The sequence below is a fragment of the Anomaloglossus baeobatrachus genome, chromosome 3 (assembly GCF_048569485.1).
Source record: "Anomaloglossus baeobatrachus isolate aAnoBae1 chromosome 3, aAnoBae1.hap1, whole genome shotgun sequence".
In the NCBI taxonomy this organism is placed as follows: Eukaryota; Metazoa; Chordata; class Amphibia; order Anura; family Aromobatidae; genus Anomaloglossus; species Anomaloglossus baeobatrachus.
This window is the reverse complement of record NC_134355.1, coordinates 116,424,078-116,446,611: the sequence shown is the minus strand read 5'-3', so window position 1 is coordinate 116,446,611 and position 22,534 is coordinate 116,424,078. Positions and strand designations below refer to the sequence as shown.

Here is a 22,534-nt window from a genome sequence, read left to right as displayed (position 1 = left end):
AAGAATTGCTTTAAAGGGAACCTGTCACCAGATTTGGGGCCTATAAGCTGCGGCCTCCACCAGTAAGCTCTTATTTTCAGTATTCTAACATGCTGTATATAAATGCCCAGGTTGCTGTGTAGAACGTAAATATCACTTTATAATACTCACCTAACGGGTGGTGCAGTGCAGACTGGTCGGATGAGTGTCTCCGTTCTCTGGTATCGGCGCCTCCTCTTTCGGCCATCTTTGTCCAACTTCTTCTGAAGCCTGGGTGCATGACGCGTCCTACGTCATCTACACTCGCCGGCATTGAGGGCCCGCGCAGGTGCACTACAATACTTTGGTCTGCCCTCTTCAGGGCAGTTCAAACAGCGCCTGCGCAGGACCCCAGAGGCGGCTTGTGTGCATGACGTAGGACTCATCATGCACTCAGGTTTCGGAAGAAGGAGGACAAAGATGGCCGAAAGAGGAGGCGGCGGTACCGGAGAACGGAGACACCCATCCGACCAGTCTGCACCACCCCGCCCCTTAGGTGAGCATTATAAAGGGATTTTTACGTTCCCTGGGCTCTTATATACAGTATGTTAGAATGCTGTATATAAAAGCCCACTGGTGGAGGCCGCAGCTTATAGTCGCCAAATCTGGTGACAGGTTCCCTTTAGAAAAAACTTTATGTCTGAAAAAATAGTGACTATTCTGAACAAGAAAATTGGTTTCATGTATGAAGCGCAGCCATGAACTAACGTTATATGAGTGCATGAAAAAATACACAATGGCGGGGCAAGTTGAATTGGTAGGGCATTGTTTATCTTTAACACACAACACTAATAAAATTATCAATACTTTAATTAAACTATGCTTGGAGTGGGGAGAAACTAAAGCATTTCTTTAAAAAATTAGGCATAAATTACATAACAATAAAAAAAAATACTTAAACGTTGCATATCGATGCTCATGGGATGATTCCAAGACATTATGGCTTAAACATGGTAAAATCGCAAAATAAATGACATCTGACCTAACTAAGCACACCCAAAAAACTTCCCTGCCTAGGTATCACATCCTGCTATACCTGCGTATCCTTTTCACCAAAAACACTGCAAAAAATGTTGGCAGGGCTTTTGCTGCATTTCTGCACTTACTCATTGCTTTCTGAGGATGAAAAAAAAAAGCTGCAAAAATGCTGAAAGAATTGACATACTCTTTCCAATTCATTCAGGAAACAAGTGCAATCACAGTTTTTGCTGGTACTGTAAAAAAAGCAGCTTTTAATTTGCATGAAAAAAAAAATCAGCTGAAAAAAACACTAAAAACCACATGTGAATATAGCCCAATTGCGTTTAAAGTTACTGTATTCAATGTTTTCATTCATCTTAGTTGTTACAGAAGATGCTGTATTTTTTAGTTTGTATATTATGCATTAATAGCAACTTGCATCTGTTCACACTTTATTCTGTTAGTAGGTGCTGATCAGTTGTTGTTTTTTAGCAGCATAGAGACAGAGACCCTGATTCCAGTGATGTCACTTACTCGGCTCCTTGCTGTACGCTTAATAAAATCACTGTTTTATCAGCTAAACATTATCATTAGAACAGTGTTCCTCAACTCCAGTCTGCAAGACTCACTAAGAATTTTTTTTCAGGATTTCCTTACTTTTGGACCAGTGATGAAGTTATCACTTGTGCAATATTAAGGAATCCTGAAAACGTGATCTGTTGGTGGGCCTTGAGAACTGTATTTGGGGACTACTCCATTAGAGAAGTAGTAAACCTGCTTGTATGTAGTCCTCCATATTCATGAGCATTGTGTTAACATAACCCACCACTGATTGGCAGCTTTTTGCCTCTTTACTATGTACACCTAAGGCTGCCAATCAGTGGTGTGGGCAGGGTTGTACAGAGCTCAGTGGATAAAACAGTGACTTTATAGAAATGAGAGCCAGAAGCCCAGTAAGTGACACATCACTGGAATCAGGGCTTTTGCCTCTACATATTTCTAATTTCAGATGGGGGAGCAAAAACAGATTTCCTTTAAAACTGTGTTCAATTCATCACACATTATAAATAAATGCATGTATTATCCTTATGGGTGTTCTTTTGACTGGCATCCATTAAATATACCCAATGATTGTCCCATCTTTTTGTTTTTATCCATAGGAAATTTTCACCGTAAAACCTCAGTGATAATGGTGGATGAGATACTTTCAGCATATCCCCATCAACTATCATTCTCAGAGGCTGGGTTGAGGATCATGATAACCAGTCACTTTCCACCAAAAACTCGTCTTTCCATGGCTAGTCGCATGTTGATAAATGAGGTTAGTGAATTGAATACTAGCGCTTATGATGTCTCCTCTGCTTTTTACTCTCTGACCATTATATCAACATTTATGAAAATTCTGTCCACTGTAGAAGAAGCAAACAGGGTAAAATATTAGGAATGTAACTTTATCAAAAGTGTGCACAGATCTATACATCATGAACCCTTAGGGGTACTTTGCACACTACGACATCGCAAGCCGATGCTGCGATGCCGAGCGCGATAGTCCCCACCCCGTCGCAGCTGCGATATCTTGTGATAGCTGCCGTAGCGAACATTATCGCTACGGCAGCTTCACATACACTCACCCGCCCTGCGACGTCGCTCTGGCCGGCGAACCGCCTCCTTCCTAAGGGGGCGGGTCGTGCAGCGTCACAGCGACGTCACATGGCAGGCGGCCAATAGAAGCGGAGGGGCGGAGATGAGCGGGACATAAACATCCTGCCCACCTCCGTCCTTCCGCATAGCCGGCGTGAGCCGCGGGACGCAGGTAAGGAGATGTTCCTCGCTCCTGCGGCTTCTCACACAGCGATGTGTGCTACTGCAGGAATGAGGAACAACATCGTACCTGTCGCTGCCACGACATTATGGAAATGACCAACACTACACCGATGATACGATTTCGACGCTTTTGCGCTCGTTAATCGTATCAAAAACGATTTACACACTCCGATGTCGACAGCGACGCCGGATGAGCGTCACTTTCGATTTGACCCCACCGACATCGCAGCTGCGATGTCGCAGTGTGCAAAGTACCCCTTAGGGCCGTGAAAAGGCAAATATAGTCATGACCAAGAGTGTTGGCACCCTTGAAATTGTTTTAGAAAAGGTATTTCTCCTAGAAAATGTTTGCAATTCCACATCTTTTGTCATAGACATGTCTACAGCATTTCCTTTGTGTATTGGAACAACACATGAAAATCTGAGAAAAAAGGCAACCTGGATATAATGTCACACAAAGACCCAAAGTGGGCTGCACAAAATTGTTGGCACCTTTCCACCTTGTAGGTAAAAAAAACTTTGTTTCAAGCATGTGATGCTCTTTCAAGTCACCTGTGGCAAATAACAGGTGTGGGCAATATGGAAATCACACCTGAGACCAGATAAAAAGGGAAGAAGTTGACTCAATCTTTGCATTGTGTGTCTGTGTGCCACACTAAGCATTGAGAACAGAAAGAGGAGAAGAGAACTGTCTGAGGACTTGAGAACCAAAATTGTTGAAAAATATCAACAATCTCAAGGTTATGAGTCCATTTCCAGAGACATTAATATTCTCTTGTCCATGGCGCCCAACATAATCAAGAAGATTACAACTCATGGCACTATAGCTAATCTCTATGGATGTAGACAGCTGGGAAAAATTGATGAAAAGTTGCAACGTAGGATAGTCCAGATGATGGATACGCAACCTCAATCAAGTTACAAAGAAACTCAAGCAGTACTGCCGGCTCAGGGTGCCTTAGCATCTATCCATCGACATTTGAAAGAAAAGAAATGCCATGGCAGGAGAACACAAGGACAATACTGCTGATACTGTGACATAAAAAACTAGACTGCAGTTTGCCAAAATATATGTGATTAAGCCAAAATTCTTCTGGTAAAGCGTCTTGTGGAAAGATGACAATAAAAAAAGACTGCTGGAACACCATTGTAAATGTGAATAGGGTGCTAGCCAAAATATACACAATCTATATAAAGTGAAAGCTGCACACCAAAATCAGAGAAATATGAACAAGCATAACTGCTTTATAATACATAAGGAATGAAAAATACCGTATTTTTCGCTTTATAAGACGCACCTGATTATAAGACGCACCCCCAAATTTGGTGAAGGAAAAGAGAATTATTTTTTTTTAATGTTAAATGGGGTCCATCTTATAATGCCAGTGTCCCTCAACAAATCATATAGGATATATGTCCCTCATAGCCCCCCATTTTAAAAGTAGCCCCCTTAATCTGGATATGGCCCCCTTATATTGAATATAGCCCCCTTGTGATGGCACACGTTCCCCTGTGCTGCCTATGGCCCCCTATGGATTGCATACATTCCCCTGTGCTGCCTATGGCCCCCTATGGATTGCATACATTCCCCTGTGCTGCCTATGGCCCCCTATGGATTGCATACATTCCCCTGTGCTGCCTATGGCCCCCTATGGATTGCACACGTTCCCCTGTGCTGCCTATGGCCCCCTATGGATTGCATACGTTCCCCTGTGCTGCCTATGGCCCCCTATGGATTGCATACATTCCCCTGTGCTGCCTATGGCCCCCTATGGATTGCATACATTCCCCTGTGCTGCCTATGGTCCCTTATGGATTGCACACGTTCCCCTGTGTTAGATATCGCCCCCATAGTGCTGCCCATGGCCCCTATATAGATCGCACAAGTCCCCCTGTGTTAGATATCGCCCCCATAGTGCTGCCCATGGCCCCTTTATAGATCGCACAAGTCCCCCTGTGTTAGATATCGCCCCCATAGTGCTGCCCATGGCCCCTATATAGATCGCACAAGTCCCCCTGTGTTAGATATCGCCCCCATAGTGCTGCCCATGGCCCCTATATAGACCGCACAAGTCCCCCTGTGTTAGATATCGCCCCCATAGTGCTGCCCATGGCCCCTATAGATCGCACAAGTCCCCCTGTGTTAGATATCGCCCCCATAGTGCTGCCCATGGCCCCTATATAGATCGCACAAGTCCCCCTGTGTGAGATATCTCCCCCATAGTGCTGCCCATGGCCCCTATATAGATTGCACAAGTCCCCCTGTGTTAGATATCGCCCCCATAGTGCTGCCCATGGCCCCTATATAGATTGCACAAGTCCCCCTGTGTTAGATATCGCCCCCATAGTGCTGCCCATGGCCCCTATATAGACCGCACAAGTCCCCCTGTGTTAGATATCGCCCCCATAGTGCTGCCCATGGCCCCTATAGATCGCACAAGTCCCCCTGTGTTAGATATCGCCCCCATAGTGCTGCCCATGGCCCCTATATAGATCGCACAAGTCCCCCTGTGTGAGATATCGCCCCCATAGTGCTGCCCATGGCCCCTATATAGATCGCACAAGTCCCCCTGTGTTAGATATCTCCCCCATAGTGCTGCCCATGGCCCCTATAGATCGCACAAGTCCCCCTGTGTTAGATATCGCCCCCATAGTGCTGCCCATGGCCCCTATAGATCGCACAAGTCCCCCTGTGTTAGATATCGCCCCCAGGCTGCTGCCCATAGTAAAATAAAACCCTCTTTCCTTACCTCCTCCAGCGCTGATCTCCCTCCTGTCTCCCTCCGTGCTTCTCTTCCTTCCTTACTTCCTGGTTCTCAGTGCGGTCATGTGATCGGCACAGCAGCCTGAGATCTCTGCCTGCGTGATCACAGTGGAAGCAGGGACACGGGGAGAAACGCTGCAGGGGTAAGTAAAGCTTTTTTATTTTAGAATGAGCAGCAGCCTGGGGGCCAAATCTAACACAGGGGGGTGCATGTGCGATCACAGGGGGGCGCAGGCTCATATAATATGCACCGCTCCCTCAGCCCATCACTGCGTGCGATTTCAGCACCATTGGAGATGGACAGCGGCTGTGCATATTATATGAGCGGGAGCAGGAGATCAAAGGCTGCAGCCCGCAGCGTTCCCCTGCACTTCAGAGCTGCTGCCCCCACCTCCCCTGGACCCTGCAGTGTACATATATATACCCCCCCGTATATTCGGCTTATAAGATGCACCCCCTACTGTCCCCCAAAATTTGGGGGAACAAAAGTGCGTCTTATAAAGCGAAAAATACGGTACAATTGGCCATATGAAAAATGTAAATGTGACATTGGATAACTGCTAAGGATTATTTGAAAAAAGAGATATTTAGTTAATGTATTGATCAATTCATTACTGCCCCATAACCACTTCACGGTAATCTCTTATTTATGGGGTCCCTAACCAAATGTTACTTACACAAATAATCCTTAGCAGTTATGCAATGTCACATTTAAATTTTTCAAATTTTTCATATGCATAATTGTATTTTTCATTCTTTATGTATTATAAAGTAGTTATGCTGGTTCATATTTCTCTGAATTTGGTGTGCAGCTTTCACTTCATATGATTGTGGAAAGACGAGACCAAGATAGTGTTTTGGTAAATCACAGCATTCTGTCGATCTACCTTTAAAATCAACTTTTCGAAGTCTGAAATCCTGAATGTTAATATCCCTTCATCTACTTTAGCGCCCTTGAAAAATGCTTTTAGTTTTAAGTGGGCTAACTCAGCTTTAAAATATTTGGAGAGCCTGCTATCAAGAGATGTAAACCTGACATATTCGCTTAACTTCCCTAAACTACTACAATCAGTGAGAGAGAACTGCTCAAGATGAATTAGAAATGCCTTTACATGGTTTGGTAGAAGTGTGATTTTTTTTAAAATGAACGTATTCTTTATGTTATACAGGCTCCCTATCCAGGTGCCTTTGTCCTTCTTCATGAGTTTGGCATTGGTTCAAACCAGTTTATATAGTCTGGCAAACCTTCCCTGATTAGAAGAGCCATATTGCACTGACTTAAATCCTCAGGGGGTATAACCTTGCCTGATTTCAGATCTTATTATTTAGCCTCTCATCTTTCTAGGGTGTTGGACTAGTGTAGGAATGGCACCGGAAAACCATGGGTTGGGATTGAGCTAAGCTTTAGAAATATCCCTCTCATATTGATTTCCTGGCTAGACGCATTCCTGGTTAAAGCACTTACATCACATCCCCCATATGGGGCTACCCTGGCATGCTGTTCCCTTCCCATATTGTGTGCCCATATTATACTGCAATACTCTTTTATGTTTCCCATTTTGGGTAATCCACTTTTCCAACCAGGCCTACACAAAAGTGTCTTCCAAGCTTGGCTCGAAAGTGGTCACTTCAGGATTTGTCATTTTGGAACAAGACACCTTTTGGCCTTCAAATGAATATCTCTTTGGTATCTCTTCTCCATCCACTCTGCCTTTCTGTAGAGTAGGGCAGCTCTCCCATTTTTTCCAATCACTCCCTCCTAGACCCTTCTATAATAATGACAAAGCGTCTTTTAAGGCAGCTTTCTCAAGTGCACCCTTTGTCCTTCTCCTATTCCTTGTTGATTGAATCTCCAGACCTTCCTATCATCCATTTTAAAACACCATGAGACGGGAACTTGGGTTTTTCTTAATTGAAGTACCAATGAAGGTGAATTTTCTCTTTAACGCACAAAGCGTTGGTCTGTTTTTTCATTTTCATGAAGCCAGTTATAAATTGCTTTTTCGATAGTATTGAGTTCTGACTTGCCTGCATACGGTTTTCCCTGAAGCTTATCCAATGGGTTGGAGATGTGGTGATAACAAAGGGGATCGACTACATATCTTTTGGTCGTGCAAGCTAATCACTCCATTTTGTGAGAAAGTGCAATTAGTGATACGAAGGATCACAGATCTGGTACCTGACCTGACTCCTGCTCTTGTCCTTCTAAAAACTATATTGTCATTCTCTACAGAAGCACTTAATTGCGACGGCTCCTGCATGTATCCTCTTACTATAGAAAAAAGCCTCCACTTAACGATCTGCCTTTGGTTCTCTAAAATAAATGAGGTGATGTTGATGATGTGACTTTTGACTTTATTCTGATTAATCCCCCCCAGCATCCCGAAGGACCCCCGCCCCAACCCTTCTTTTGTATCTTCTCTATGTTTTTCTCTTTTCTTCTCTATTTTCTTTCTTGCTTTTGAATTGATTTTGTCCTGAAAACTTTACCTTATGTTTCTTCATTGAATAATTGTTGCTAAGATTTTAGTATGACTAATGATCTCAATGTCAAGATAATACTTTACATTCCTTATGGCAATGTAGTTGGATATTGTTTTTTCTCATTTTTTGTTGCTTATTTATTATGACATATTCAGTGCCTTAGGTCTGTGTTGTTCCTGTTGCAATTTAATAAATACATTTTTAAAAAAGCACATCATTCTTCTGTTTACTGGAAACTGAATGAGGGCTACAAAGAAAAGAACACAGTACCTACAGTCAAATATGGTGGGGGTTCAAAGATGTTTTGGGATTGTTTTGCTGCTTGGGTGTCTTGAGTGTGTGCAAGGCATCATGGAATCTAGAGATTATCAAAGGATTTTGGGTGGCAATGTAGTGCTCAGTGTCAGAAAGCTGGGTTTGTGTCCTAGGTCATGGGTCTTCCAGCAGGACATTGACTCTAAATATACTTCAAAAAGCACCCAGAAATGGATGGAAACAAAGCGCTGGAGAGTTCTGAAGTGGCAGCAATGAGTACGGATCTAACACCCATTGAACATCTGTGGAGAGATCTTAAAATTCCTGTTGGGAGAAGACACCTTCAAATATGAGAGACTTGGAGCAGTTTGCTAAAGGGTGATCAAAAATTCCAGTTCAGAGGTGTAAGAAGCTTGTTGATGGTTATAGGAAGTGATTGCAGTTATTTATTGCAAAGGATGTGCAACCAGATATTTTTTTTTTTTATTTGTTTTGATCCAATACACACAAAGGAAATAAAAACGTGTATGACAAAACGTGTGTAATTGCAATATTTTTTTGGGAGACATACTTCTTTTTCTAGAATAATTTCAAGAGCGCCAATGCTTTTGGCCATGACTGTGAGTGTGATCATTTATATGACGCTATTGAAAGTGAGTCTATCAGAACAAAATGACTGTTGTAACCAAGCGCTAGCACTTGATGCGTCCTCAGCATTGCCAAACAATTACACCTTTTTATCTACAGTCATGGCCAAAACTTTTGAGAATGCTACAAATATTAATTTTTACAAAGTCACCTGCTTAAGTTTTTCTAATGGCAATTTGCATATACTCCAGAATGTCATAAAGAGTGATCAGCTTAACAGCAATTACTTGCAAAGTCAATATTGGCTAAGAAAATGAACTTAAACCCCCAAAACACATTTCAACATCATTGCATTCCTGCCTTAAAAGGAGCAGCTAACATTGTTTTAGTGATTGTTCCATTAACACAGGTGTGGGTGTTGATGAGGACAGGGCTGGCGATCAATCAGTCATGATTAAGTAAGAATGACACCACTGGACACTTTAAAAGGAGGCTGGTGCTTGGTATCATTGTTTCTCTTCAGTTAACCATGGTTATCTCTAAAGAAACACGTGAAGCCATCATTGCTCTGCACAAAAATGGCCTAACAGGGAAGAGTATTGCAGCTACAAAGATTGCACCTCAGTCAACAATTTATCGCATCATCAAGAACTTCAAGGAGAGAGCTTCCATTGTTGCCAAAAAGGCTCTAGGGCGCCCAAGAAAGACCAGCAAAGGCCAGGACCGTATCTTAAAACTGTTTCAGCTGCGGGATCGGACTACCAGCAGTGCCGAGCTAGCTCAGCAATGGCAGCAGGCTGGTGTGAGTGCTTCTGCACGCACTGTGAGGCGGAGACTGCTTGAGCAAGGCCTGGTTTCAAGGAGGGCAGCAAAGAAGCCACTTCTCTCCAGAAAAAACATCAGGGACCGACTGATATTCTGCAAAAGGTACAGGGAGTGGACTGCTGAGGACAGGGGTAAAGTAATTTTCTCAGATGAATCCCCTTTTCGATTGTTTGGGACATCTGGAAAACAGCTTATTAGGAGAAGAAGAGGTGAGCGCTACCACCAGTCTTGTCTCATGCCAACTGTTAAGCATCCTGAAACGATTCATGTGTGGGGTTGCTACTCAGCCAAGGGAATCGGCTCACTCACATTCTTGCCTAAAAACACAGCCATGAATAAAGAATGGTACCAGAATGTCCTCCAAGAGCAACTTCTCCCAACTGTCCAAGAGCAGTTTGGCGCCCAACAATGCCTTTTCCAGCATGATGGAGCACCTTGCCATAAAGCAAAGGTGATCACTAAATGGCTCATGGAACAAAACATAGAGATTTTGGGTCCATGGCCTGGAAACTCCCCAGATCTTAATCCCATTGAGAACTTGTGGGCAATCATCAAGAGACGGGTGGACAAACAAAAACCAACAAATTCTGGCAAAATGCAAGCATTGCTTATGCAAGAATGGACAGCTATCAGTCAGGATTTGGTCCAGAAGATGATTGAGAGCATGCCATGGAGAATTGCAGAGGTCCTGAAGAAGAAGGGTCAACACTGCAAATATTAACTTGCTGCATTAACTCATTCTAACTGTCAATATAACCTTTTGGTACTCATAATATGATTGCAATTATATTTCTGTATGTGATGTAAACATCAGACAAACACAATTAAAAACCAGAGGGCAACAGATCATGTGAAAAAATAATTTTGGTGTCATTCTCAAAACTTTTGGTCATGACTGTAGTGCCATAAACACGGCTCACGAAGGGGAAAACGCACCTTTGACACGGCCGTGAAACACGTGCGTGATTTTCACAGACGTGTGAAGGGGGCCTGAGATAAACTCTTGTTATTGACACATCATAAGACATAAAGTAAATATGGTTGAGTGTGGGTGCTAACCCTGATATACACAGTGCCAAATACAGTGCCATAATTCCAGCCAGCCACATTGCCCCAACTATTTGCCAAAGGGCGAAATTCATATTACATATTTTGTGTATAAATATGTGTCTATCTATATGTATATGTGTGTGTTTATATATATATATATATATATATATATATATATATATATATATAGATATATATATAGATATATATATACTATATATATATATCTATATATATATATATATATATACAGTATATATATATATATATATATATATATATATATATATTATAGACACATACATTTGAGCCTCTATCGTCTGCTATTGAGGAATTTCAGCCCTTTAATAGGAATTTTGCCAATACGGGAAAACTCCTATTTGCTACATCAAGATGTGGACTGAACCTATATCCTATCTGCAGTCTCTACACCTGCATTTTTTATACAATATTTTGTACTTTTGTTAATTCTCTACAGCGACAAAGGTTAATAAACAGCCGAGCTTATGCGAATGGGGAATCCGAGGTTTCTATTAAAATCCCAATTAAACATGCTGTTGAGAATGGAACGGGCCCTGGGATTTCTACAGAAAGAAGTGCAAATGGCACACGGAAAGATGAAGATGTTGCTGAAGCTGGTAATGAAACCGAGAATGAAAATGAAGACAATGAAAATAATGAGAATGACGAGGATGAAGAAGACGATGATGATAATGATGGACCTTTCACACCATTTGAGGTTCCCAGTAAGTCTCAGTGGTCTTTTTCATTTTATGATGTTATTTAGTAGGTTTGTATATCTGACCTATGTAATTAGCTCTTTGCTGGGAGCCATGAGCCGGGCTTCCTTCAATATAATGCAAATAGAAAGAAGAAATGGCAATAAGGTTCCAATATCAAAACAGGAATATAGAATAAGCCTTAATATTAAAATTTTAGTAAATTATTAGTTATAATTAAAATAGTAGTAGAACATAATAAACTGACTGTGACAAGGTGACTAAACAATCAAAATGTTACTTTTAAACATTATTCATAATGATAATTGACCCTCCCAAGAAGAAATTGGTCAGACAAAAGAGAAAAAAAGGAACAGTTAAGGAAGGGGCTAAATCAAATATTATAGGACTGGCCCTATATGACCCTAAGTGACCCTAGCCTAGCTGTTCCCTACCTATCTGTGGCGATTGGCACCCTAACATTGAGATATGGTACCCCCACTCAGCATAGGCTATCCCTTACTATATAGCCCTAATTCCAGCCCTATAATGTTCAATAAAGAAATAAATAAGAATTCACTAATATATGTACATCAAAGGACTTGGAAAAAAAAAATAATTGTGAAAAGACACCTGGTGCAGTTAGCAACTAAACCACCAGATGTCACTAAAGTACAACCAAACAGGATATACTAGCAGAAACCCTAGAAGGAGCAGAACCCAGGGGAGAGTAATCAAAACAGGCCAAGGTCGATGAACACAGAGGTAACATCAGGACAAAAGGAGAAAACCGAGACAGTGTCAGAACAAGCCGAGATCAGTAAATTGAGGAAGTCAGTCAGAGGGTAGAGAAGAGAACGGACAACAGAGATGGGAAAGAAAGGAGAAGGAGGGTAAGACAGCTGGGGGTCTATGGAGGGATTTTGGCAATACACCGGGACGGGCAGAGACAAGGAGGTGAGACGGAGGGCGTCACAGGGAGGTCAGGGAATGTAGACACAGGCGGAGGAAGGCAGTCAGGAGGCATGGAGGAGGGGAGTGATAGCGGGACAGGATCAGGGAAGACACGAGCAGAGCACTAGCTGAGCACTAACCAAAGCTGGAAATATCACTGGCAGCGTGACAGCAGGGTCGGCTCAGTTATAAAGTGGACGAAGGTCCAAATCGAGGTTAGAAGGACCCCTCCTCCATGGTCAGGGAAAGGCTGAAATCCCGGAGGGGAACACATGAGGTAAGCCAGCTCTGCAGGGGACCGGCCAGCAGAGCAAGGCGAGAAACTGTCTCTGCAGGATGACGGACCTGCAGAGCATGGCATAACAGTAATACTTCACTCAAAATATTTAGCAGGGATTGTGGTCAGGAAAATAGATCCCCAAGGGAGTTCCAGTACTGGAAACTGAGGCCCCTGTCTCAACGAGTTTCCCCCTTCAATATGTGGGTTCCACAGGCAAACACAGGGTCCTTGGTAAGGCAGAATCGCCCCTGTGCCAAGGAGTGGACATGCAATGGAGTCGCTAGCTGACAGTTATTTAGTTCACCTACACCTAGTTTCTCTGATCTTTTGCTCCAGCAGCCATTCAGTGGAAGCAATCAAATGGATCCCATTGTAAGACCAGATCGCTGTACAGGGGTTAAAGTGTGAAGGCCAGGGTTTCACTATTATTTGCCAGATGGAGCGGCTTGTAGCCTTTCTGAGCCTGTCAGATGTAACACTACTGATCTACAAGACATGTCATGGCAGCACGGTGGCTCAGTGGTTAGCACTCCAGTCTTGCAGTGCTGGGGTCCTGGGTTCCTATCCCAGCAAGGACACCATCTGCAAGGAGTTTGTATGTTCTCCCCGTGTTTGTGTGGGTTTCCTCTGGGTTCTCTGGTTTTCTCCCACACTACAAAAACATACAGATAGGGAACTTAGATTGTGAGCCCCAATGGGGACACTGTTGCCAATGTATGTAAAGCGCTGGGGAATTAACAGTGCTACATAAATAAATATTAAGATTATTATTATATGTCAGAAATCCAAAAAAGTTTAGGTAGCCTTTAAATTACAGCATTCTATTAAATTACAGTATTCTAGTCTATAGCTGCAGTTGCAATTCTATAGACTTCAGAGCTCAATTTTCTCAGCCACTGAATGTTGATAGTGCAGTATTTTAGTAAAAGAACACATACACAATGCAGAGGTGCTCATATCATTTATAGAAGTCTGAATTCTAGAAATTTGTATCAACTTCTATGAAAAAGGAACCAAAATTGTAGATGTTATAGAATTCTATATTGGCAGTATGTAGTTCAGGTTGAATACCACTAGGTGGCACTAGAAGATAAAGCATTAATATGTAGTTCACATTCATTTGTGCTGGAAAAGTCTGTGCATTACCTGAATAGAATCAATAAGTGAAAAACTAAAGACCCCGGTAGTAGGTGGTGGGCAAACATATATACTATGTACTGTTTATAACAAATTGGAGCTATTGCAGAAAATGCCCAAATTCCATTCTGAAATATTAAATTTGATGATGAGTAAAATGTAATGAATTCTTTGTCACATAATTAATAAAAGTGAAGTGTTATTTGTCACAAAATTATGTGAAATGTCAGTGTGAAATTTTGGCATCACTATCTGCTGAATGGCAGTGTTTATGAGGAGAAATAATGCCTTGGAGCAGGCGCTGAGATGGGGCGCTCTGTTGGGCCTCCTTCACACATCCGTGTCTCCGGTACACTTGATGTCCGTTTTCACACGTACCAGAGACACGGACAAATGTAGACCCTTTAAAATCAATGCGCTTGTTCACACATCCATGTGTTGACATGGACCGTGTGTCCGTGTGGAGTACACGCGTGTCCGTGTGCTCCACCCGGCGACATGTCCGTTTTCTGCCAGCAGCATGGGTGTCACATGGACCACACACTGATGTGATCACTATGACATGTACTGGAGGAAACATGTCACTGAGAAATAAATGTATTTTTATACTTACCTTTCTCCGGCGCTGATGTCACATTTGCTTCCGAGCCTGCTCATTATGCTCATGAATATTCACTGCACTGACTGCGGACCCAGAATCAAGTGTGTCAGCAGCGCCAGAGACAAGTAAGTATACAAGATCATGCTATCCGGATATCACACGGACAGGACATGAACAGCACACACAACACACACACTGACACACAGACAGACATACGTACCTACGCCACGGACCATGGAAATCATTCACTTTTTGCATGGACGTGTGAAAGGTGCCTTACAGTGTAGTGGATCCACAAGTAGGCGCTCTTGATCTTTGCTTATTCACAATAATTTGTGTTCTGTCCCTAACAGGTGGCAAAGCCAATAAAGCTAAATGGGTGATCACCTGGCCATTGTGTTTCCTTATGTACTTCACCGTACCCAACTGTTCTAAGCCTCGATGGGAGAAATGGTTCATGGTTACTTTCATCTCATCCTCTATGTGGATCGCAGCTTTCTCTTATGTCATGGTCTGGATGGTAAGTGATCGGAGAAGGACACACAAAGTGCTGATTACCTATTTTATAAACCAGTCTTCATCCAGGGTCCGCTGGGATGAAATGCGCCAAACTGATCTACTATAATTTCACACTGATTTACATTTCTGCAATAATTTGAAACTTTTTTGCCATGAATTATAATTAATGTGTTATGCTGGGATAGGCAACATTACTTTACCTGGGCTCCACCGGTTTTTACAAAAGATGGTGGCGCTGGCGTAAAAATAGCAAATTGCAAAATGATTGTGCAATTTACCCAATAGATCGTGTTGTGCAAAAATGTTCACACTTTCTACACTTTTGACTCTTTCCACGCATCTTTCAAAGCTAAAAAAAAATTGAAGTTTACAGTACGAGCAAAATGAATGAGATCTCAGAAACCTTCTGCACTGCTGTTTATTTTTTTCTTGCAGATTGTAACCTTCAAATCGTTTTTTTAATCTGCACTATGTAAATTTTTTCAGCGTTTTTGCAACATTTTTTGAGCATTCAAATGAATGGGACAAAAATTCAAGCAAAAACACAGAGAAGACACACACGTGTAAAAAACACGTGTTTTCCTGTAAATACTCAACATGTGCACATATCCTAAGGCCCCGATTTGTTAAAAGAATTTTGCCAGAATTCTGTCAATAATTGATTTGAAAAGTTGCAAAATTTTGACACAAACATTTCGCTATTTTTTGCATTTTCACGGCAGTTTCTCCCAGTTATGCGAAAAAGGAAGGCGCTGGGCACTGCAGGGGCACAATGTCATTGCTCCAAGGGCGAACATAGCATTTCTGCACCTATATGAAAAACTGAAATTGAAATCAGAGGGTCCACAGCATAAAAAAGTCACCTAGGATTGTTCTGCCAGGGACATACATGAAGAGTAATGCGGGCGTTACACGCTACGATATATCGGGCGATATGTCGGCGGGGTCACGTCGTAAGTGACGCACAGCCGGCATCATTTGAGATATCATAGCGTGTGACAGCTACGAGCGACGGTGAACAAGCAAAAATACTCACCTTATCGTTGCTCGTTGACACGTCGCTCATTTTCAAAAAGTCGTTTCTTCTTCTGTGTGCCGGTTGTTCATCGTACCTGGGGCAGCACACATCGCTCTGTGTGACACCTTGGGACCGACGAACACAGCTTACCTGCGTCCCTCCGGCTATGCGGAAGGAAGGAGGTGGGCGGGATGTTTACGTCCCACTCATCTCCGCCCCTCCGCTTCTATTGTCCGGCCGCTGTGTGACGTCGCTGTGACGCCGAACGTCCCTCCCCTTTCAGGAAGAGGATGTTCGCCGCCCACAGCGACGTCGCTCAGCAGGTAAGTGCGTGTGACGGGGGTTAACGACTTTGTGCGCCACAGACAACAAATTGTCCACGATGCACAAACGACGGGGGCGGATACGATCGTTCGTGCGATCGCACGATAGATTGGACCGTGTGACGCCCGCATAAGATTAGATGTTTGTACCTTTACGATGTATAAGTGATGATGTATGGAAATAGCCATGTGTTTCATGTAGTTATAACGTCATTAGGGGGTGGGGAGGAAATGGTTATTATAGGGAGCCTGTCAACCACCAGGTTTTTGTTATTCCATCTCAGAGCAGTATAATGTAGGGGCAGAAAAACAGATTCCAGTGATGTATCATTTACTGAGCTGCGCCTGTTAACCCCTTAGATTGCGAGGTCAAACTCTGACAGCGTAATCTAACATGCACTGGCGGGGATTGCGCTGTTCCTCGCCACCATCAGCGGCCCCAGGACACGATCACAGGGCACCAGTGGGATTTTATGACAGCGGGGAGTTAGCTGATTACTCTTGTTGCTGTTATGACGTGCATCCAGCACTCACAGGAACAGCATTTCTGCAGATCAGAGCAATGTACTTTGATTAGCAGAAGCAATCAGACAGTGAAGACATAAAGTTCTCTAGGGGGACTAGTAAAATCACTAAAAAGTGTAAAAAACAAAGTTTTTAAAAATATGAAAAAAACCCCTAAAAGTTCAGATCACCCCCTTTTTGCCCCATTGAAAATAAAACAAAAAAAATACATATATTTGGTATCAACACGTTCAGAAATGCCTGATCTAATAAAATATAAAAGCAAGTAATCTGATTGGCAAAGGGCGTAGTGAGAAAAAAAAAATTGCCAAAATTACGTTAATTATGTCAAAATTAAAATGCAATAACAGGTGATCAAAACATCGCATCTACCCAAAAATAGTAAAATTAAAAACATCAGCTCAAGACACAAGAAATAAGGCATCACTGAGCCCTAGATCCTGAAAAATTAGAGTGCTACGAGTGTTGGAGAAAGGCAACAACAAAAGCGCAATTCTTTTTTTTTTTTTTTCTTTACATAATTCTGAGGTTTTTTTCATCATTTAGATAAAAGTAAACCTATACATGTTTGGTGTCTACAAACTCATACTGACCTGGGGAATCATACTGCATACTGGCACGTCAGTTTTACCATATAGAAAACATGATAAATAAACTCAAAAAGCTGTTGTAGAATTGCACTTTTTTTTGCAATTTCACCGCACTTGGAATTCTTTTCCTGTTTTCCAGTACACTATGGGGCAGAATGAATGGTGTCATTCAAAAGTACTTATCATCCCAGAAAAAAGAAGCCCTCACATGGTTATACTGACGGAAAAATAAAAAAATGGTTTTGGAAAGAAGGGGAGGAAAAAATGAAAAAATAAAAATGGAAAATCGCCCAGGTTGAAGGGATTGAAAAAAGACTTTATATGCTTATGTGAATGCAGTACATACCTTAGGTTTTAGTAATTTGGCGGCGCTTTTGCTGGGTTCAGTCACTGTCACTTAAGTTCAGGCATGATTCTTTTATTAACTTAGTCACGCCACCACAGTGTAGTTGGTTACACCACAGGTCCTTCACCAGCACTTCTCTGCTGAGCTCCGCCCATTATAGTCACATGGTCATGACATCACTACAAGTACCTTCAACACTATTCCTCCAAAGCTGAGTTCTGAAGATAAGCAGAGGAGACGTGGTGGTCAAGGACCTGTGGTGATCAGCAGAGGGGAAGTGGTGGTCAAGGACCTGTGGTGATCAGCAGAGGAGAAGTGGTGGTCAAGGACCTGTGGTGATCAGCAGAGGAGAAGTGGTGGTCAAGGACCTGTGGTGGTCAAGGACCTGTGGTGGTCAAGGACCTGTGGTGATCAGCAGAGGGGAAGTGGTGGTCAAGGACCTGTGGTGATCAGCAGAGGAGAAGTGGTGGTCAAGGACCTGTGGTGATCAGCAGAGGAGAAGTGGTGGTCAAGGACCTGTGGTGGTCAAGGACCTGTGGTGATCAGCAGAGGAGAAGTGGTGGTCAAGGAACTATGGTGATCAGCAGAGGAGAAGTGGTGGTCAAGGACCTGTGGTGATGTCACAACCATGTGAACATAATTGGTGGAGTTCAGCAAAGGAGAATTGATGGTGGGGCGTAACCAAGTTAAAAAAGTATTGTGCCTGAGCTTGACTGAAAGTGCCGCCCCTATGACTGAAACTCAAGATCTGTACTGCATTCACCTAAGCACATGAAGTCTTTTTTTAAGATAAATACATGGACATTTCTTTTTAAACCTTGTTAGTGATGCACATTGCATAATTTAAAACACATTAGGGGCAGTTTAATATGCAAATAAAACTACACGGCAGGTTCCCTTTACGTGACAACAGGAAGAAACAGCCATCTTGTCAAAATGATCAATCATTATCAAAAGTTTCCCAGTTGCTATAAAGCTAGATCAAAAGTATTGCCATTATGCATAAAATGTATTTATTCTGGAAATCATGTGACTCCATTATAGCAAAATTCATTAAAAAAAAGTGTGAAAAACTTGTGAAATTCATGAGTCTAGAAATAATTGTCACGTAGTTGTTGTGAACATTAACTGATATCATGCTTGATTTGCAGGTGACTATAATCGGGTTCACCTTGGGAATACCAGATGTAATTATGGGCATCACCTTCCTGGCTGCTGGAACTAGTGTCCCCGACTGTATGGCCAGCCTTATAGTCGCAAGACAAGGTGTGTACCTGATCAACTACGACATCTCTTCTTACATTATCCTTGATTTTAGGATTGCTTATTGAATAAGGGGGTTCAATTGTAATAGTCAAAAGGTTTTTCCACTATCGCCAGTTCAGAAACGTGGAAAATGTAGTCTCCTTTGGACAAGTGCCACATATCACATGAGAACCTTTGGACATGGCGACCTATAATGGTCATGAACACTGACTAATATAATGTATAACAGTTTTTCCTACTTTTCATAGTAACAGTAATAGCTAAGGAAACAGTCTGTATAGTGGAGTGATATTCAGTCTGGTTTCTTATGGTGCTTCTATGCACCTCTTTGTGCCAAGGCAATGCTTCTAGGGCAAAAGAAAGAAAGATCTCAGGGTTAATTTTTGTCTAAATTTGTGGGATTTAAAGGGGTGGTCTACTACAATATATAGTGGCCACATTGATTGAAAGCTGAAAATGAAGGCTTTTTCTAAATACCTTCTGTTGCAAATTTAGCCTGTGAGCAGCGCTATCGCTGTCCACTCATCCCCATCACGTGACCCGGGCTGCTGCAGTCTCTGATGTCCGGTGATCTCATGTCAACATCCAGAATTGAAAGTTGACCTGCATCACCGAGGCAAGACCCAGTCTTCCTGAGTGACTGGGCTGTGGGCGGAGCTGCACCACAACCAGCATTGTGCGTGCTGTCTCCTTCACTGCTTTCATTAAGAGAGCACTGCAAGCACGCACAATGCTGGGCTGTGACGCGTGATAAAACTCCACCCACAGCCCAGTCACTCAGGAAGACTGGGTCCCACCTCGGTGATATTAGTGCAACTTCCAATTCTGAAACTTGATGTGATATCACCGGGCATCAGAGGTCACAGCAGCCCGGGTCACATGATGGGGAATGAGCGGTTAGCGGTAGTGCCGCTCACAGGCAGAATTGGCAACAGAAGGTATATGGAAAAACCATTCATTCTCACCATTAAATCAAAGTTGCCACTGTACAGTGTAGTGAACCACCTCTTTAGGTTTCCTTCTAAAGGGACCAGAGTATGCTCATGTACATGAAGCCCAAATGTTGAGAGAGGCCTTAGTATCTCCACAGGAAGAGTGTAGAGTTCTAGACTACTAATATGATAGTAATGTGAAGCAATGGTTAACTGTGACGCCCTGGCACCGCAATGCACACAATGTAGGCCCCCGCACAACACCTTCCCTCACAGGGTTAAACCTTGCCAACCAAATCCTAGTCACCCCCCCCAAGGGTAGGAAAGGCACACCAGTGGGCAGGACCAGGCGGATGGAGAACACCCACCTAGGGGTCTAGAGAACCCGGGGCGGGAAAACAGCCAGTGGAGGAGTAGAGGAGTGAGAGTGAGGAGTTGAGAGGAGCAGGAGGAGAAAGTGCAGTCTAAGTGCAGAGAGCAGAGGCGCCGGGGTTGGAGCCCCGGTGTATTGGCTAGGTGGCAGACGGTGGTCCATGTCTGACAGGAGACGGGAAGACGGCAGCCGGAGATCCGAGGTGGACCGGGGCAGGGTTGGAGCCCGCCGGTACCGACACCGGAGACCCGACCCGGAAACCGTGCACAGAGGGGGTATTTGGACCCTGAAACCAGGACCGGAACCAACGGACTAGCTAATTAACCAATTGAGGGCAGGATTATAGGTCCTGTCCCAACCAAAGTCCCAAAAGCAGACAACCACCCACCGAGAGGGATAGGGCATCCGCCAGGGCCCAGGAGATCCCACGGGTCAGCGTCAGCGGGCAAGGTTCCCAACCGAAGTACCGGGAGCGTACTCCCGTGTTCCACACCTGGAAGTCTACCATACAAAACACAGTGCAGAGGAAAGTGACACAGACCATCACCCCGGGTGAGGGACCAGAGTACACCTGGCCACGGCGGCCGGCCACCAGCACCTTGGTTAATCATTGGACTTGTCTGATTTATTTAATCGTGAGTAAACTGAGACTCCCTGGTCTCACCAGGCACGCCGGCCCCTGCCATCACCGTCCCCAGCACCGAGTCACCGGGCCCCGGGGCAACCATCCCTACCCAAGGAGGGGTTAACAACCAGCTGCCATCCCATCGCCCCCGGGTTCCCCCACAACAGCAGCGGTGGTGTCACACTTAAACACACACCGTGGGTGGCGTCACAGACTACGGCAAATCCCGTACAAATACGTCCCTTTCATTTGAAGTGTCCGCGTGACGCTCAGGTCCGGAGAATCCCTCGAGCCACACTGCGGATCCGGATCCGAGCAGTCCAGCTGCTACTGACGTGGGGGCGGCACATAACTATCTAGCAAAATGAGCTATTGGAGGAAAATCAATGACAAAATGTAATAGATATTTCTTCTAGCTGATATGTAGTATTTACAGGGTATTGTCATGGCATATGTCATTATGTAGTAGTAACTGTAATACATTCAAAATATATTTAATCATGAAAACAATCAATCTTTAAAGAGTTGCATACATAGATACACAATCCTCAATATTGAAATTGCAATACCAAGAATGAAATTTGTGGAATTATGAAAATCACATGCAGACGGACATTGTCAAGTTGAATAAACGCTCCAAAGACACGTTCAAGTAATCTGTAGTAAAGACTTCTTTATGCAGTTGGCCACATGGTCTCTAGTCCAATCTCCAGCTATAATTGCACCCAAGCCAAAAGCAGGGCTCATCGCTGATGACCTCCATTGAATCTTGCGCTGCATTATGATGGCCTTTAAGAGCTGTGGTAAAAGGTTAATGGAACACCTGTAGCTGGATGTCTGTCTCGTAGCCGAATGTCGTACAAATATCTTCGTATGGTTTACACAGACACTGTTTGATGTGTTAGGCATGCTACAGTATGTGACGTCTAACTTCACTTGTAGTTTAGAATGGTTCACTATGCGCCATTCTTCCAATCTGGCGAGACCACATAGGAAAAGCCATGAAGAGGCCTTCTTAAAGGATTGTTAAACTGTTCCTACTCACAGAATTATGGTGAGAGGTGGCATAATGTATAGTAGCTGCACCCCTCTAGACTTCAGTCCAGGTACACTAACAGCTCAGTGTTATATTGATTTCGTTGTGGAACCAGTGGTACGGCCATTTCTCCACAGTGTCCCAGGAGCTGTTTTAACACCATAACATCATGCAGAATGTTACTTGTGCTACTGGCAGCAGCCTGCGTGGCCTCAATGTGGTACCATGGCCTGCAGCGTCTCTGGACTTGTCTCCCATCTAGCACATCTGTGTGGCAATTGCAAATGGAGCTGTCAGCAGTGGATCTTGATGATTTTTCTGCCCAAGTGCATTAAGTGTTGCAGAAGATTGCTCAGGTAACCACTAATAATCTCATTGATAGAAGCCAAGGTGCGTAAGTGATGAGATGTTTTGAAACTTTTGTTTCCAGTTTTTCACCATTTGTAGATCATTAAAATGTCTTTTCATCCTGTGATTTCCATTATTCCTTGACTTCTCCTATTAGGCTTTACAATTTCAGTG

At 43.4% G+C, this 22,534-nt stretch overlaps 1 protein-coding gene across 1 annotated transcript in view; it reads left to right on the top strand.

The window, feature by feature from the left end:
• The window catches only part of SLC24A3 (solute carrier family 24 member 3), a 628,867-nt gene that overhangs the window by 555,386 nt on the left and 50,947 nt on the right, over window positions 1-22,534 (top strand). Inside the window, exons 11-14 of the mRNA XM_075339395.1 lie at window positions 2,139-2,299; window positions 11,247-11,514; window positions 14,813-14,979; window positions 18,932-19,046. Of these exons, the coding sequence (XP_075195510.1) occupies window positions 2,139-2,299; window positions 11,247-11,514; window positions 14,813-14,979; window positions 18,932-19,046 (711 nt within the window). The remainder of the gene's footprint in view (window positions 1-2,138; window positions 2,300-11,246; window positions 11,515-14,812; window positions 14,980-18,931; window positions 19,047-22,534) is intronic.